A 17,792-nucleotide genomic window follows, 5' to 3' on the forward strand; every position below is an offset into this window, starting at 1 on the left:
ATGAACCAGTACAACATATACAACAACTTAGCAGACCCCAAAAGATGCCACCCTTCTTAGACAGTACATCCTGTTCTTGACCTCCTTCTTGACTTGGAGGGAGTAGATGACACAAAGCTACATTTCAAGTAACCAAACCTTTTGGGTCAAGACTGTGGCTGAGTCTCATGAATCCTCTTCAACTTTATTTTTCTTTGTTGAACAGTAACAGTAAAGTAAATCTCTAACTGCTGACCCATTGTTACCAATATACATATTTATATGGCAGAAACCTAAATATTAACCTAAATTAAAAACTGTTTATTATAATCAGTTAGAAATTGTAGTTTTCATTGAAGGAAAAATCTTCCATTCTACTTCAAATAGCTTACAAGTCACTCCTGTCCCTCCCCCTTTAAAAAGAAAAACAAAAAAACATCTGAAAAAATACTTACCAAGAAAGATTACTCCACATTTTTGCAGACAATTTAGTGTCAGGCCAATTTGACACAAAACTCCTGAATTAAGGAAAAATGTTAAATGTCTGTCAAGAAGTCACTTGAGCTGTTTTAACCCACAGACCACATGTAGCTCAGATTTTTAAGGCATCTCAAAGAAACTTTATTGATACACAATACAGGTTAACTTTAACAAGGATAACTTGGTTACATTCAAGTGCAGCATATATACTAAAGCTAAAAAAAGACATTATGTAATAAATGATAATGCCTAGCAATGCACATCCCATTTCTGCAGAGCTGAATGCAAGAAGAACAAGAAGAGGAAGGACAAACCCAAACTGAGCTCTCCATCCCATAGAGCCAAACTCTTCACCAGGTTCTGCTAAATGTAACCTCAACACGTCAATGTGTACAGCATGTCTTAATCTAGAATTCAAATGAGAAAAATTAAAGAACTGGATTGGAGCTAAACTGAATTGGATATTAACTGAACCAGTTCATTGAGAGAACATGTTGTGAATTGTTATATAAAGAAACTGAACTGAAATGAACACAGGATGAACTACGTAGAGTCAGAACTGAGGTAATAAGACGAGAAAAAGAAAAAAATAGTAATGGGTATAAAGCAGAAGTGGAGACATACATCCACTCAGCACTTTTCTGTCAGCAACAAACTGTTGGCCCATAAATAGCACTTTTTGGAGTGCTCCAAAAAGCAGTAGTTCTGTTTCTATTACAATATCAAAGTAACACATCTCCATTCTAACTGGTGTTGCGTGATAAACAAGCACCATCTTCTGTCTGCAATATATTTGTCAGTTTCATATCACCTAATACCATTTTTGTTTCCAGAAGGACCGAACACTCTGCCCTGTGGAGCCTCCATTTGAGTTCTGGTGCTACAGACAAGCTGCAGACCACTTTCACAGCAGTCTGCTCTCAGGAACAGGTTTCTGTTCCTCTGGAGATCAGCCTGCAGCTCAGAACAAGCTGACTGTAAAGATAGTTTCTCTTCCATCTTTCTGTGGTCCTGCAGTCTACTGTAGAAAATGACTAATTATCTGCAAACATGCTGATGACAGTGTGTTTTGTCTAATAAGGGTTCACACCCTCTGCAAGAAATGTTGAGAGTATGCACTAAGGAGACAGACCTGACAGTGAGCCTCTGTCCTTCCACAGGTCACATGTTTGATATGTGGGACAGCCTTGCTGTGGTCAAACTAAACACAGTTAAATCAGTTTTCAGATTGAGTTAGTTAACTGCTATGCTACCAGGCAACTTTAACTCTCGGCAGAAAATACTTGACAAAATCTTCCTCCATTAATGTTCTGAGAAGACAAATTCAGTCTGAATGTCTTGGCAGTTAGAACTCAAAGCTTGCAGGTCCATCAGTCTGGTGAGGAACAGAGAGGTATACTCTGACTGCCAAGCATTACTGCTACAGGCCGTCATTCACATAATACTTTACAAAGAATTATACAGCCGCACATGTAAACATGCATTGAAGTGGAAATGAGTGAGACAATTTTAAAATCACTGTGCCAAAGGCTTAAAATAAAATAAAACGATACAGTGCAATATGTTCTTACTGCGGTCTGTAACCTCCCAACTGTGGCATGTAGCTGGACACTGCTGCTGACTCTGTGTCAGCAGACAGGCTGTCTGGCTCGGTGGTCAGCTCAGTGTCCTCTCTGAGGGGACAGAAGTCATGATGCTCCACCCCCAGCAGCCTGAAGTCATCAGACTCCATGCTGTTCTGGTTCTCTGCACCAGTAAACAGTGACGGCCTGGGAGGATGCTGGACCTGTCTGCATCCCTCCTGCAGCGACACATCTGGGTGCTCCTCCGAGTCCAGCAGTGGCTGCGTGGACTCGGACCGCGAAAAGATGGAATGCTGCGAATGGGAGCTGGGTGTCTGGCCCTTGTAACCGCTGGATGCCACAACAGAGGAGTACTGAACAGTGCTGGCCGTGGAGTCAGCGAGGTCAGGGCCCTCATCGCTGTCGGAAACGCTCTGGCGCGGCGAGGACATGCAGGAGGAGCCGCCGATCCCGCTGCTGTGCTCCTCAGACAGGTATTTGCCCTTCTTCAGCGACAGACTGGTCTTATCCTCTTCAAAGCCAAGCTTTACCTCACACACCCCAACATCAAGCACAGACACACCAGACACACAGTTCTCCTTTGGGGTCTCTTCCTGCAGAGGAACAAAAGATCACTGTCACATCTCAGACCAAAAGAATTTCACCCCAATACAAAATTCAAGGTTTTGTCAGGCATATTAAATATAAATACAAAAGTTCACTTTGAATTTAAAACCTAATCCTGACACCAAGAGTCAGAGCTTTAATATGGAACCCACAGAAAACGAAAGACAGGGCGGAAGTAACTGCATGTTTACCTTTGGAGGATAATCAGGAGACCAGTTTCCAATGGTGCTCTCTCCAGGGTTGGGAATCTGGGGCCAGAAGTTCTCCTTTAATCTGAAAGGAAAGAGAACTCTGACATTACACAGCTATCTGTCAGGAAACCAACAACAACACACATCATGTCTCTAACACAAGACCTTAACGGAGTCTGATCTGGCCTAACTACAGAGCAGAAACTGGAGCAGCCCCACCTCCACTGAGCTTTCTTAGAGCAACTTTACAGCATGAATGCTCTTCATAAACTATGTGTTGACATGCTGACACACTATGAAGTTACATCTTGTAGAGAAAGGAAGGAGACAGACAGGACAGTTCCACCTACACATCCTTCTTCAGGAAGCACAGCAGGAGAGCCATGAGAACGAAGAACAGGAAGCCCAGGCTGACTCCCACCACGATGCCCTCAATCGTTCCTGGAGCTGACAGGAAGACAGCACAACAGATCAGCAACACTTCACATCACCACCACGTTTTCCTTTATTTCCACTCAGTTTTTAGCTAATGAATAAAGGTTTATTAATGCTGACAAGCTACTAATACCAGATAGTTTTTTTGTTGTTCTGCACCAACGTGCAAACCCACATTCTAGATGAACAACTCGACAACAGGATTCTGCTTCCTGTTGCCTTCCAAAAAGCAAAACTCCGGCTTGTGAACCAGTCCTAACCATAGCTGGTACACTGGGAATGAGTTGGACATGTCTGTCCTGATGGACTGGTGACCTGTCCATCTCTCAGAAAGTCAACACCATGTTTTATTTTCCATCATCAATCACTTCTTTCCCCTCCTCCAGTGCAGCTTAAAAGCAAACTTATGCACAGACACACTCATCTCTTCCCAAGTGCTTTGCAGTTTATCTAGCTGCCTTCAACATCTTTCTGCCTTCGCACACATTCTGCTGCTGTTATTTTATTAGGGCTTTGAATGAATATGTCCTGTTTGTTTAGCTGATGTGAAGCAGCTCCCTGCAAACAGACTCACCGTATCTCAATGTGGTGAATGAGTGAGGGTTGCTGTTTTTTGAGCCTGCCACGGTTGAAGCGCTGATCCAGACTTCATACTTGGTGTTGCCCAGCAGTCCAGTCAGAGTGTAAGAGGTTTTGTTAGCTGGAACAGGAATCGATTCTGAACAGAACCAAACAAGTTAGGTTGAGAAGACGGTAAAAGCTTTGGAGTAAAGAGCCAGTTCTGACAGGTAGGAACGTACTCGGGGCCTCGTTCTCCTTTCTGTAGGATATGTTGTAGTTTGTGATGAAGCCCCGCCTCTTGTCCAGTGGAATCTCATCCCATACCAGCCGAGCATTATCATATGCTGGATAGCTCTTGTTAATAGTAGGGCCCTGTTCTGGAGCTGGAACCCAAGCAGAAACATTATTAGAGCTGATCACACCAGACTGCACCCAAGTCAGGTAAACAGAACCACCACTACTCGAATCCGCTCAGGAACTTCCCTAATCGTAAAAGAACCAGAACCACCACCCTTAGTGGTGAGGTTGCTGGCCAAATAACAAGCTTCCCGATTTAAGATAATAAAAAAATATGACCTCTGAGAATTAATTAGTTGTTTTCATATCTTTGCTTTTATTGTTATGACAATATTACCACAAAATATCATGATCAAATTTGAAGTCCCCGTTGCTGCCAGGAAGGTGCTCTGGTCAGTTGAGACCAAAATGAAATGTTTTGATTTCAGTGCAAAACAAGTGAGAAATGACTGAACACATCATCTGCTCTCTGAAAGAAGGCGGGAGCAGCATCATACTGTGGTGATGTTTCTGTCCGGGTTAGGGCTGCACCGACTGCAGTTTTCTGGTCAATCACTGATCTTTACAAACCCTGACCTGCCTGCCCATTCCAATTTTGGCCGATACTGATATTTTTGTCTGAAATGTTGTTAAATATAGCAAGACAGTCGCTAAGTTGGTAACAGTGGGGTGACTATTGTTAACTGCAAATCTGCAGACATGACCTGGTGGGCCGGTCTGTCAGTCAAAGTTCTCTTTCCAAAGCAGCAGAGGACAGCGGTTGATTTTTAGATCTTTGCTGAGGTAGATGAGATTAGTGGATAAGATCGGCTTCACATGTAAGTATCAGCCGATCACCCTTCTACCAAAATTAAGGAAATTTGGGGCCAATTTATGGGTGCACCTGTAGTCTGGGTAGCTGGACCCTGCAGAGTGAAGCAAGTTTAACCAACAGAGATATTCTAGTTATCCAGGTTAAAACATGTGATGACAGTCTGCAAGTGATCTGATCGTGAACAGACCGTACAGATGCTACATGTAGTCATTTGGAGAGTATGATGTGTGGTGGGCTTATCATAAGGAAGTCATTTTAGCACAGGAAGATGGTGACTAACCGGAAAGCAGTCTGACAGTAATCAGTCTTTTAGGTAGATCAGGACCAACTCTACTGAGAAAATCTCTAACAAAGCACAACAGTCTAACTCAGTGAGGAGAACCATTTTCTCAGGACACAGATTGATTTCCATGGTGACAAATCCAGGTAAGAAGTGAAGCGATTTTACAAAACTGAAAATCCTGGTAAGGTATGATGGGAAGATGAATGGAACCGAATACAGAGCACAACTGGAGGAAAAGCTGTAGAGGCTACAGAAGACCTGAACATCCAACCAGAGCTCTTCACACTAACATACCAATACCAACTGCAGAGCGCAGGGTTCACCTAAGTAAATAAAGGTAAACAGATAAAAGAAGACATGGAAGAAAGCGAGAACTAGAGCATCATCCAGTTCGTCTTACCTCCTTGCTCCAGATAGGCTTCTCTATGAACCAGCTTCCTGATCCTTCCAGACTGAATGATATAAACTGACACGTTGTAGCGAACAAACTTCTCAAGGCTCCCTGGATTTCACATCAGAAAACAAAATAAACAGTTTGATCAAATAAAGATGAACAGTAGGGCTGCAGATTTTAAGGATGACATAGAATTATTGCTGCATTGTTCCACCACACTCTGCTCACAAAGAGCTGAAAGAGGTGTGGACATATGGAAGTCCATCCATAGCAAGGAACTTGGATGCTGCCAATAAATCTCTACATAAAAACCAAGCCAGGGCCTGCGAAAGGAGCCATTTTGGCCTGCAGGAGCTGCTCTGATACAGTTCCAATCTCCTGGTGAGCAACAGCTCAATGTTCTGGAGGAGATTTTAACACAGCTCAGAAACATAAAGAAACTTTCTGAAAGCATGAAGAGGATTCTGCTTTTTAAAAATATGACCTGTTCAAAACCACAAGTGCCAGTTTACAACCTTCAATCAAAACTTAATATTTAGTTATATATAATCCATTTTTTATATAGGAAAAATCTCAAGACTCATTGGTTCGTTTACAAGCGAGACCAAACACAAAAAATATAAAACAGTTGAGATTTAGCAGCACTTATGAGCATCTCAGCCAGCAGTTGCATTAGGCTTTTTTTGTTGTCCGTCATTTTGACTGACGGCATCAAAAAAATTCTGTCATATTCTATTTTTATCCGTAAATTTTTAAATGATATTGACATAGACTGTTTAGTCGCATTTAATTTTTGTGTGGTTTGATTAACATTCAACAAGTTGAACAGAGAATCCGGATTCCATCACGCATCATACAGATAAACACATCTAGCTTATTCTCTGCAGTGACAAAAACACTGACTGTGGTCCCAATAACTACATATAACACATGATATTAAACTACTTGGCTCATGAGCGCTTCACCTGCTGTGATCTGAACACACAGCCTCATAACTTCCCCCTGGTCCACATCTGAAGGAGAAATCTGTGCTAAAGTTTAGATTGAGCACAAAAAATCCAACCGGACCGGACCAAGCCCACAGATGTTATGTCTGAGCCCAATTTAACCCAACGGATTAACTTTAGATACCTTAGGCTGAATTAAGCTGGACACCTTATTTTATTTAAGATTTGACTGATTTCATTTTTAGAGAATTATTTGAGTAAACAGTGTTACTTTTCCCATTTCTTACTTTTGTTTAATATCTACCAGCTCCATTTTTACTCAATCAGGTAACTGCCTGCTCCTTTATTTGGACTATCAGTAGATCAACAACAACAACAACAAAATTAAATGGTCAAAAACGAAATATAACCTTTAATTGCGGTCCTCGTGGTGGTTTTGTTTTCTCTCTGCCAGTCTGTTTTTCCAGGCCTTGCCCACTCAACTACATATTCAGTTACAGTGGTGTTATTTGGCCGTTTCCATTCCACAAACATCTGACCCTCCTGGGTCCACACCTTCAACTCTTCCACCGTTGGTCGTTCTGAAAGAGAAACACACACTGTTAGCAACACAGAGATAGCTTTACACCAACTAAAGGACTAATTAAATCTCTTGTTCTTTGAACATTTGTAACAATAATAATCATCCAGTCACCTCTACAGGACATTATTTATGCTTTCAAAAATGCTGCTCAACGTTAGAGAAGCAGCACTAAAGACTCTGTAAAGCTCTGACCAGCTCATACTGATCTTAGCCAATTCTGAATTGTCTTTAAGAACTATATATCATAAGAAAATCTAAGAACCATAGGGATATTTTAAGCCTTCCTGCATTGAGCAGACAGTAAGAATGATGGGAGAAAAGGTGATGCTACACCCTATGACAGAGAGCTACTAGGGTTAGAAGAATATTAGTAGAAACATTTTCCAGTCACATTAGATTGACAAATGTAATGTGACTGTCAATGTCAGCCTGTCAATGTAAGCCTGTAGATGGCAGCCAGGTTTGAGTTCAGCTATGTGTCAGAGCACCTATCTGAAACCGTTAGGCGCAGCAGAGCCACCAGTCAGACTGGAGTCCTGCTAATGACACATCACAGCCAGATTTTCTTTAAGCATTTACAGCAGCAACTACATTATGTTTATGGTGGTCTGAGTCTCTCTCCACTGGTCTTGGACTTGACTTGGTCTCAGATTAAGTAGCTTTGACTATAACACTAGAAGGTAGTTTAGTATGTTGTATTTAGGTATTGAAAAAGATTGGATTTCTTAGTTTCCAACCGGCCAATCACTGCTCAGGGTTGGTTGAGTTGAAGAATGAACCAATCCTCAACTGCTTTCATGGTGCTTCTCTGACATCTTTTTAACAAGCATGCTAACATGCTTATTAAAAAGTTGCTATTGTGCTACCATCCCTTGCTATGATGTCAAAAGATTTATGTTCAGACAGTTACTGTGAAACAACAGCAGAGCTGAAATCTTTTCAACCTCACCAGACTTTTTAAATACTCTGGTTCTTTAACTTACTAAGTATGCATAATGGCAAGAGCACAGCTGCACTGTGTTTTCTACTGTACCTCACCAGTCCAACATGCGCATAAAGGTATTAGTTGTATTCCTTTTCTGTACTGCAGTCCTAATAAGGCTCTGGGTTTATTCTGCTGACACTGACTGCACGTGTAGGCTAGCTTTAGTGTTGATCTTTCACTGAACATTCAACATAAGGCTTCCATATGCACTAGCTGCTATGTTTCATACCAGATGATCTGACAGGGATGCCCAAACACGCCTCTGGAGAAGTCCCCTTGGAATTGTTGGCATTCACACACACTTTTACAAGCTGTTTATCAGCCAAGGAAATCTTCTTCAGCAGAGTGACTCTGCTCTCACTGGAGTTCTGGTTCTGGTCGGCCAGGATGATCTCCTGCTCCAAACGTCCATTCTTGGTGTAGGGAATTAAGCCGAATGACGTTATCCTTCCATTGGCATGCTTGGGATCCTGAAAGTCAAAGTCATATACACACACAGGATGAAAAAGCAGTCTCCATCAGTGGGAGAACCTGTTCAGCGTAGATTGAGCTGTTCATCCTCTGCACACTAGGTGAGTCATTCTGCTGTCAACAAACCCGGCTTCATCCTTACAACGCCATTCCAAAGTTTAAACTCAAACTGCTATTCAGAAGTAACAATGAGATCAGTGTAGTCCAATGCCCTCCTCAGTCGCCGGATCTCAGCCCAAATGAATATTTCAGACACCTGCCTGAATCTAGACCAGAACCAACGAAGCCAGAACCTGAGCAAATGACTGTTCAGCCCAGTGTACATGTAAGCAAGTTGGACCCAATAACATGTCTAGTGAGTGAATGTAAGCTGTTCTCTGATGTTTTCCAATCTGGTAATGTTTGATTTGCATATTTTTTTATTAAACTGTTTTGTTTACAATATTATGAAACTTTACCTTACAAATGATCTGCACTTCTTTACCATGGTCACCCCCAGACAACTGCCACAAATCTGGTTTACTTCTAGGTCCTGAATCAGAGGTAGAAAACACAGGAAGCATCACACCATGACTCATGTCTTCAGCTGCACAGTGAATGAAGACATGTGCAGGTTTATAGCATCATTAAGAGATGGACCATCTGGGCTTTTTGAGCCCATGATAATTGATCATTGACATGGAAAGAAAAACAATTTACTATGCGTATACACATATACACACATGCATACACATAGGGCTGTTGAACGATTAAAATTTTTAATCTGATTAATCGGAGTTGCTCTGAATTAATCACGATTAATTAACTGAGTTAATAAATGAGTTCTAAATGTTTAATGCTGTCAATTAATAAAAATAGGGTGTAGCAGGAAGAACTGTTGCTTCAGTTGTAAAAAGCTACATGTAAAATAATGCTTTGCTACATTTTTTTTGTCAATAACAGTAAAATAATTTCAGGGTTTCTCCTGTGCTCCTGTGGTGGAGGAGAGGTGAACAGAAGAGGAGAGAGAGTGGAACTGTTTCCAAAAATACTTTTGTAAAAAATGGAAGCCCCATAGAAAAGAAAATGGAAGACAAAAAAGTGGAAGAAATTGGCAGAAACAGTGAATGAAATTATGTTCAACCGCAGCGCAGGTGACGTCCAAAAAGTACAGAAGCCTGTTCACACACTGATGGCGGTAAGCTACTAAATAGTGGCCAGAGCTGCCCTGAGGCACACTGAGCCACGAGCCCTTTGACCACCAGTAGCAGGCGAGCTGGGTGAACACAACATCAGAGGCGAATGGAGCAGGGATTGAGCCAGCAACCTGCCCATTATGGGACGAACTCCTACAACCGTCGCAACCAACGTTCCATCTGTGCCAAGTCAGGCACAGACTGGATTCTGCTTAATGTTCTGGGCACACATATAACTCCATATCTGTGTCAACAGTCAAAGTATGAAACAATAATACTTACGATCCTCTGGTGTTGTCTTAGTTTCATTGGCACTCCAGTTGCTCCAGCGACCCGAGTTCCCGTCTCGATTTCTGCAGCGCATCTGAATGACATAAGCGCTGTACGGCTGAAGATTCTGTAGTCTGAAGGAAGTTATGACCTTGTCGGTGTCTCCAAGAGGTATCTGTAAAACCAAAGCCCCAGTGTCAATTTAGACAAACTCAATATCAATAATAAACCAAGAACCAGATAAACCAAGAATTGATTTATCTGAGTGGGTTTTTATTCAAAATATATTCTTTAAGAATCAGCGAGCCAGAGAGTGAACAGCTGCCATTTGGTCCGACATGCATCAGTTGGGATTAAACAGAACTGTCTCAAAGGCAGGAGAACTTCTGCTGTCCCCCAGGTGATCAAAATATTCAGCATTTCAACCAGAATGGGCTCAGAAACATTTTTGATAAATAAAGTGCTTAGATCACATACACTTACATAGCTCCAGGCATGGGATCCACTTTGGCAGTATCGGATTTGATAAGTCAGTTTTATTCGTACATCATCAATAGGATGCTGCCATTTGATTAAAAGGGAGTTAGGGAAAGGCTCCTCTGGAATCGCAGTCACTTTGGATGGAGGATGTGTTTTCACTGGAACACAGAAACACAAGAGTCCATTTCAGAACACAACAAAAATAAAAACCTTCAAAAATGAAGATGGTCAAACATTTACTTACCAAACTCATTGGCGTCCTGTTTCAGATGTTCAGACTCCACTGTTCCCAGTAAATTATGAGCCACCACCCAAACCTCCAGTTGCATGTAATGGGGAAAGAGTCCCAGATCCACGAAGGTTGTGTTGAGGATTGTTGTGCTGCTTCTGTATGTGCCTGAACTGGATACATTTTTTAGAAAGCATGTTTAGAAAACTTAGAATATGAAATAAGTTGTACTGCAGAACATGTTCAGTTCCTGACCTCTCTCACTCTCACTTACTCGCAATTCTTCCCAAAAGCATGAAATATGAAATCATGATGAAATACTGGGATCAAAATGTCCAAAAGCAACTTCCACCCACAATCTAGGAATACCAGAGCAATGACTTCACTGCCTGATGGAGCATGGTGGGGTATATTGGAGCATGATGGGGCATGGTGGGGTATGTTGGAGTATGATGGAGCATGGTGGGGCATGGTGGGGTATGTTGGAGTATGATGGAGCATGGTGGAATATGGGGGAGTATGATGGAGCATGGTGGAGCATGATGGGGTATGATGGGATATGATGGGATATGATGGTGCATGTTGTGGTATGATGGAGCATGGTGCATGGTCAGGTTTGGTGGCTGTTGTGAAGTAGTTATGTTATGAACACTGATGCTGGCATTAAGTTGCCTTGATCTGTTTCTTCTATCTGTCCCTATCAAATACAGTAAAGTAAAAATAAAACATGCAGAACATATTCAGATCATCATTAGATCATCTGCATACAGATAAAAAAAAACATTCAAAACCTTTTTATTCTCCAAAACAATCATGCTACCAGATGTAATGAATAATGCTGGCATGCAGCATCAATGCAAGACTCACTCATGTTGCACCATCACTGTGTAGTTTGTTTTGGCATCTTCAGTCTGACCACCAACCACGTCCCACTTGCAGTTTAAAGTGTTGGAGACCATTTTCCCAGCCTGCTCTGCCACACAGGACAGGTTCTCCACTCTCCGAGGTGGATCTGGTGTTGGGCCAAGAAGAGAGACCTCAGATTAGGAACCAACTACAGTTCACCTTGTTTATAGTCAGAAAAACAGAACTACAAATTAGGACTGCACAGTACTAGAAAAGGAGGTTATATGTGAGAATATTTGGAAATGTGATAATCACATGATCAAGCAAAAACCTTTGTAGGTGCTGGGGCTAAAAGTTAAAAATGGTCACATACAAAAAGGTCTTAAAACACCACAACAACAATGTAAAAACAGATATTAGTCAAGAATCTGCAGAGTAAATGTAGTGTATGTTTCCATGATGGGTTCAATGTCGTTGTTGTAAGGGCTGCTGCTGCTCATAGTGCTGGAGAGCTGAATTAATCTGAGACTGTGGTTGTTAAAAAGACCGTAGGAGAGATGGACGCTAATTATGAACTCATCAATGCGACAAACGCATCTTTAGTTGCGTTCATCTGCCATGGTTGTATTGCACAACAGCTGCTGCTGGTGTTCTGACTAAAACAGGAAATTAGAGAACATCACCCAGTTCTAAGTCCTTCCACTGAGAGAAGGACTCAGTGGAAGTCTTAATTTAAAATACTATTAGTATTTTAAAGTTTATAAATCACTGAATGGTTTGGCACCACAATTTATTAAAATGTCCTATAGGCAACAAACAACCTGCTTTACCTTGGTGTGTTATCCGTCATGATGCAAAAATATTAATAACATTTCACATGCAGTCTGTCCTGTTAATGTGGGAAAACTGGGTACAGTTTTTTTGTTTGGAAAAATCTTTTTTAATAAAGAACCAACTTCATATCAGTTCCTTATTGGCTTCATCAACATGTTAATCCTGCATAAAACAAATGTCACTAATATACTACAGCCACAGAGACTGTGACCATTATACAATTAAATTGGTAGCTATCATTATTGCAATCCATAGGTTTTTTTGACATGCATATTGCTTACAGTCATATTGTGATAATAAATGTGCACCACTATACTGTCAACCATTAGCTGCCCCACAACTACACACACATCACCTGCACCAAATTTGGTAATCAAATTTTCTTTGATAAAAGAAACTTGACCCCTTTCCATGTAGGATTAAAAAACATGGGACACGTTTCATATTGAGCAGAGCAAACTTACAGGCTTTCTTCAGGTAGATCCCATGAATAAATTTGCTTTTATTCAGAGAAACATAGGGGGAGTTTTTCTTGCAGATACAGAAAAGCCACTCAGATTCTTCACCGCTGATGAGGATGGTCACAGCTAGTGCTGATTCATTGATCTTGATGTAGTTTTTTTCAGGTACAACGGATGATTCTGATAGATTCCAGTAGAGATTGTCGGCAGTGGCTTCAACCGTGTTGACGATCACGCATGTAGCCGTGAAGTTAGTCCCGATCTCCACCACTGGAAGATCAGGAGCAGTCACCAGGTGGGTGCTAAATTCTGCAGAAGGAAAAAACAACATTGAAATCATGGTCAATACGTGAAGGCCTCTGAGGTCATTTCTGAACTGTAAGATTATTACCTAAAAAGCATGACTACAGCAGTCTGTTGGAAAGAACTGCCAGACACATGGCTGAAGGCTGATGTTAGTTCAAAAGAAATATGTCAAACTTTTACTTCTGCTCAGATAATAAAAAAACCCAAATATTGATTTCTCACAAAATATTACTATGACATCATAGCAAGGAAACAAAAGTTTTAATACTGAATATGGCCATGTCTATGTACAGCAGTCTTTTGGCATAAATTATTGCATCAATGCAGTGCAGCATGGATGCAATAAGAGGCCAGGTTATCAGTTGTTTTTAATAATGGTCTAATTTTCTTAGAAACTTTATAACTTTATAAATGTTGTTATATTTTGGTCTTCATAAATTGAAAGCCATATTTAGCAAACTCAATTTCTGATGATATACTAAATTACTGGGTTGCATCTGAAGGGAGGCCAGCACAAGATTCTGATATAGTAATCTTCAAACCCAATGCCAAGGTTTCACAGTATTCACAACAAAATAATCCACTTGTTTTCATCTAAAAATAAAACTATAAAAATTCTTACTAGTGCTGCTAAAACAATTTATTGAGCATTTCAGATACAATAATGTCATTGATAAGGTGTTTTCTTTTTTGATTAGACATAGGCACAATCATAAAACATATACCTGCTAAATTTAGCAGTATATCTAGAATAAATCAGCTTAATGTGCACAACATGATTGTTTTTATGTTCTGTTTTAAAAAAAATAAATCAGTAGAACGAGCTGATAATAGCTGGATATTTAGCTGGGCTCCAAGCTCTGGCTGCCAGCCTGCACTCCGCTCCTTTGCCACTTTATATGTCACCTGCATTTTGTAAAAAAGGTTATATGAATGACAACTTTTGGCAGTTTATTAATAATTTATTTGCAACCAAATGGAATCAGACAAATCTGTCTTTGCTGTATGAGAATAAAAAATGCAGTAGGCTCCCTTCAGCCAGCTGCCCCTCAGTGCACAGCTACAGATAGGGGAAGAGGCCTGCTGCACGACTCTACGCTGACCACAGTGAGGAAAAACTGCAGTCATTCTTTCATAATATACTCGGGCATCTCATAAAACACATTGTAGTTCCAGTGAACTTTATAGTTGGGATTGTAGAGCTTTTGAGACAGTAACTGTTAAATCTTGGGATACAGTACCTCGATAGTGGTAACTACCCATTTGCATTTTCATTTCAGCTAAAAGTAAAAACTATTAATATGATTACATTTATATGGACAAGACAGGACAAAAACAATGCCTTTCCAAGCTAACTGTGTGTGTATTGAAGCTGCAAATACATCAACTAGCATTTGTCATCTTGATATCAACATCACTGCAGTTATTTGCACTAATAGAATCATAATCGATACTGTTATTGCAATGTTCAGCAATAGTGCTGCAAATACATGATTTCCTCATGTCATACATTCCTAATATTTACAACATGTCACTTCAGAAAAATGCTGAAGTGATATTTCTTTTAGACGCATCCCACATAATTTGTAAACCCACTTCTGCTATTCAACTCAACTTAAACTGAGTCTAAAATTAGAAGAAAGAACAGAAAATTGAGTCAGTTTAAAACAGGCAAAGCTGTGATCATGTATGTAGATATGTATGGATGCATGTAGTGTAAACTTAAAAGTGTGAATCAAACATAAACCTGGGGAATATTATCCCATAAGTTTTGGCCCATGGGGCCTCTCATAAACGTCTAACACAAACAGCAATCACAGCACTCTCAGTTCAGAGAATCAGAGTGAGTTCAGACCAAAAAGCAGAGAAGACTCTCTGGGAACAGCTGCTCATTAAAACCTCTGCTTATTGGGAGTTACTGTAGGTAGCTACACAATACAGCTTCTGACAAATGTTTGTGGTCTTATAAATACTGGTCAGAGTGTGGGTTACCATGGTGTTCCCTGAGACTCAAAGGTAAGATAAAGAAAAAACTGCCTGACTTTCAAGCAAGCAATGTAGTCATGACCACCAGAAAACTCTTTATGACTGCAACTGGAAGAGCTAACAGCATCAGCCATTTTTAAACTTATCCAAAAGAACTATGTATAGTGACTGTGAGCTGACACGTTATTTTCCTATCATTATATTTGTGGAGTCAGGTATGTGCTAGGAGTGGAAAGGTCTTGAGCACCAGCCCTTTTCGTCCTTGATGCCCCAAGTGCCATTTGTTGAGGACTTTTTTACTTTTATTTTCTTATGTGTGTCTGAAGGCCTACCTGTGTCCTGTCAACAATAATATTTAAGTAACAATAACAATTAAGCTTAACAAATGGATCTGGTTGCCCTCAATCAAACAATGACTATGAACTGATTCTCATCCTTGATGAACTTCTGCCTCCATGTCCTCTGCTGCCAGAACACCGGACTGGAACTGGGCCGTCCAACTATCAAATTACAGACAAAATGCTAGTCCAGTATTGAAGTTAAGAAAAAACATTTTATTTACTTTAGTTATTGTCCTTGTAGTAGCGAACTCCTCCCCAAACACAGAAATGGTTCGGCCACAGAGAAAACTCTGAGTCTGAGTTGATCAGCCTGCCCCCGGTTCACTCCTCCTTCAGCTAACGTTACTACCAGACAAGTCATTGCTGGAGGAGAGCAACTGTGAATAGAAGTTACTGCAGAACCTTAACTGCTAAAGAAAGGTTTGGTCCACAGCATTTGGAGCTTATAAATTGTTCCATAATCAGTAGAAAATACTGTACCAACAATTTAGACCACTACATAAAAGCCAGACTTGTGACAATTTAATAAATCAAGGTGTCCCAAAATTGATATCTATACATGTGAAACTTCAATAAAAGTTTTGATTCCTTTGTTAAACAAATTAAACTATATTTTCCCTGATAAATAAACATAGGAATATTTATAATTTGTAATTAAACTTCAGTTATTTGATATGTTATTAATATTTTTGCATCATGACTGAGAACAATCCAAGGAAAGGCAGGTTATTTGTTGCTTATTGGACATTTTAATAAATTGTGGTGCCCTTCAGTAATTTCTAAGCTAACAGTATTTTAAAGTCTATTCTCTCAGTAGAAGGACTTAGAACAGGGTGATGTTCTCCAACTTCCTGGTTTCAGTCAGAACACCAGCAGCAGTGTTCTGGATCAGGTGAAGCTGACCCGTGAGGGTTGCAATAATCAATGAAACTAAAGATAAACGCATGGATGAGTTTCTCTAGATCTAGTTAAGAAGGTCAAGATCACATGAATATAATTTCTCTCACAACTTTACAGATTTAAATCTCTCAGAAGTGCTGATAACTAACTATGTGTAGTTATGAAAGGTAATAACTACACATAGAAAAACTGTGTCGTTATGTCATGGAGGTTAACCGGTCAGATATTATTAGGTGTTTATTTAGGAAGACAGTAGCAAATCAGAATAAATCCTATCATAATATACTTCATAATTAGCGTCCATCTCTCCTACGGTCTTTTTAACAACCACAGTCTCAGATTAATTCAGCTCTCCAGCACTATGAGCAGCAGCAGCCCTTTAGTTACATTGAACCCATCAGGGAAACATACACTATATTTACTTTGCATTGTTCCAACATGATAACAATCATAAAGTGATTTGATTCCATATTAGATTCTTGACTAATATCTATTCTTATGTTGTTGTGGTGGTGTTTTGAGATCTTTTTGTATGTGACCATTTTTAACTTGGAGGCCAGGCCCCTACAAATATCTGCACGGCTCTGTTGTAGAGTGAAACGCTGTGCCGTTCCAGCTCTGCGTCCTCTTCCTGGAAGATAATATTCCTAGGAAACAGGGGGGCTGGCAGCCGAGGTGAACTGGAGAAACGAAACTGACCGTGACCATGAAGCACTGAGGTGACGAAAGCCAGTCCAAACAACTGGAGCACCATCGAAGACATCATGACGACAGCTGCAAGAAAATGACGACCAGGAAAAGACAAAAAAAATCACAAATTTTAGTTCGCACAGTAGAATAGAGGATCATAGTTTAGGAGCTGACGCCTGACTTGCTGTGTGAAATACCGAGTCTAAAGCATTTTACTCTATATGAATACAGATATCACGATCATGGTAGTTTTTATAGCATCGTATGAGATCGCGAGAGCTTCTCAGCACATGTTTAGCATATCGAGCTAACGCTGTCCCTTCGGTTAACTCGACGGTTATGTTTAGGCAGAAAGAAAATCCAACTTACCCCCGCTGCTAAACAGGAGCTTCAGAAATTGACCAGTTAAGAAAAAACATGCCCTACTTGTAGCCACCCTGTTTGTCACGTCCCTTCCAGTTCTTCTAGTTGAGATCCGCCCACTTCCCGTAAGGAACAGACTGTGTCGTAATAACGCCGTTAGGCTGCAGGCTCTATCCCGTCCTAACGCCGTAACGACATCAGAGCCGGGGGGCGCTAGACTTCTGGTAGAACTGCGAAATAGACCTGCTGGAAAATGCTGCCACATTATTGGCCAAAATAACTGTCTGTCAAACATGCTCAAC

General features: G+C 40.6%; 1 protein-coding gene across 3 annotated transcripts; it reads right to left on the minus strand.

The window, feature by feature from the left end:
• Positions 1–576: 576 nt before the first annotated feature.
• On the minus strand, positions 577–17,770 carry il6st (interleukin 6 cytokine family signal transduce). 3 transcript variants are annotated; one of them, XM_028024685.1, is made up of 16 exons: positions 17,497–17,770; positions 17,137–17,211; positions 12,908–13,213; positions 11,631–11,775; positions 10,779–10,936; positions 10,538–10,692; positions 10,067–10,229; positions 9,068–9,141; positions 8,368–8,608; positions 6,981–7,151; positions 5,630–5,731; positions 4,075–4,218; positions 3,849–3,992; positions 3,190–3,286; positions 2,840–2,921; positions 577–2,635 (listed from the first exon to the last, which is right to left on the minus strand). In XM_028024685.1, exons 1-16 carry the CDS (start codon positions 17,753–17,755, stop codon positions 2,027–2,029), a joined length of 2,925 nt encoding a protein of 974 aa, XP_027880486.1. In that variant the 5' UTR covers positions 17,756–17,770; the 3' UTR covers positions 577–2,026. The 3 variants fall into 3 exon arrangements, with proteins under 3 accessions (XP_027880486.1, XP_027880485.1, XP_027880487.1); XM_028024684.1 differs by having other exon boundaries at positions 10,532–10,692; positions 17,497–17,645; XM_028024686.1 differs by lacking the exon at positions 12,908–13,213 and having other exon boundaries at positions 10,532–10,692; positions 17,497–17,645.
• Between the last annotated feature and the right edge of the window lie 22 nt (positions 17,771–17,792).

The sequence above is a fragment of the Xiphophorus couchianus genome, chromosome 8 (genome assembly GCF_001444195.1).
Source record: "Xiphophorus couchianus chromosome 8, X_couchianus-1.0, whole genome shotgun sequence".
Lineage (NCBI taxonomy): Eukaryota > Metazoa > Chordata > Actinopteri > Cyprinodontiformes > Poeciliidae > Xiphophorus > Xiphophorus couchianus.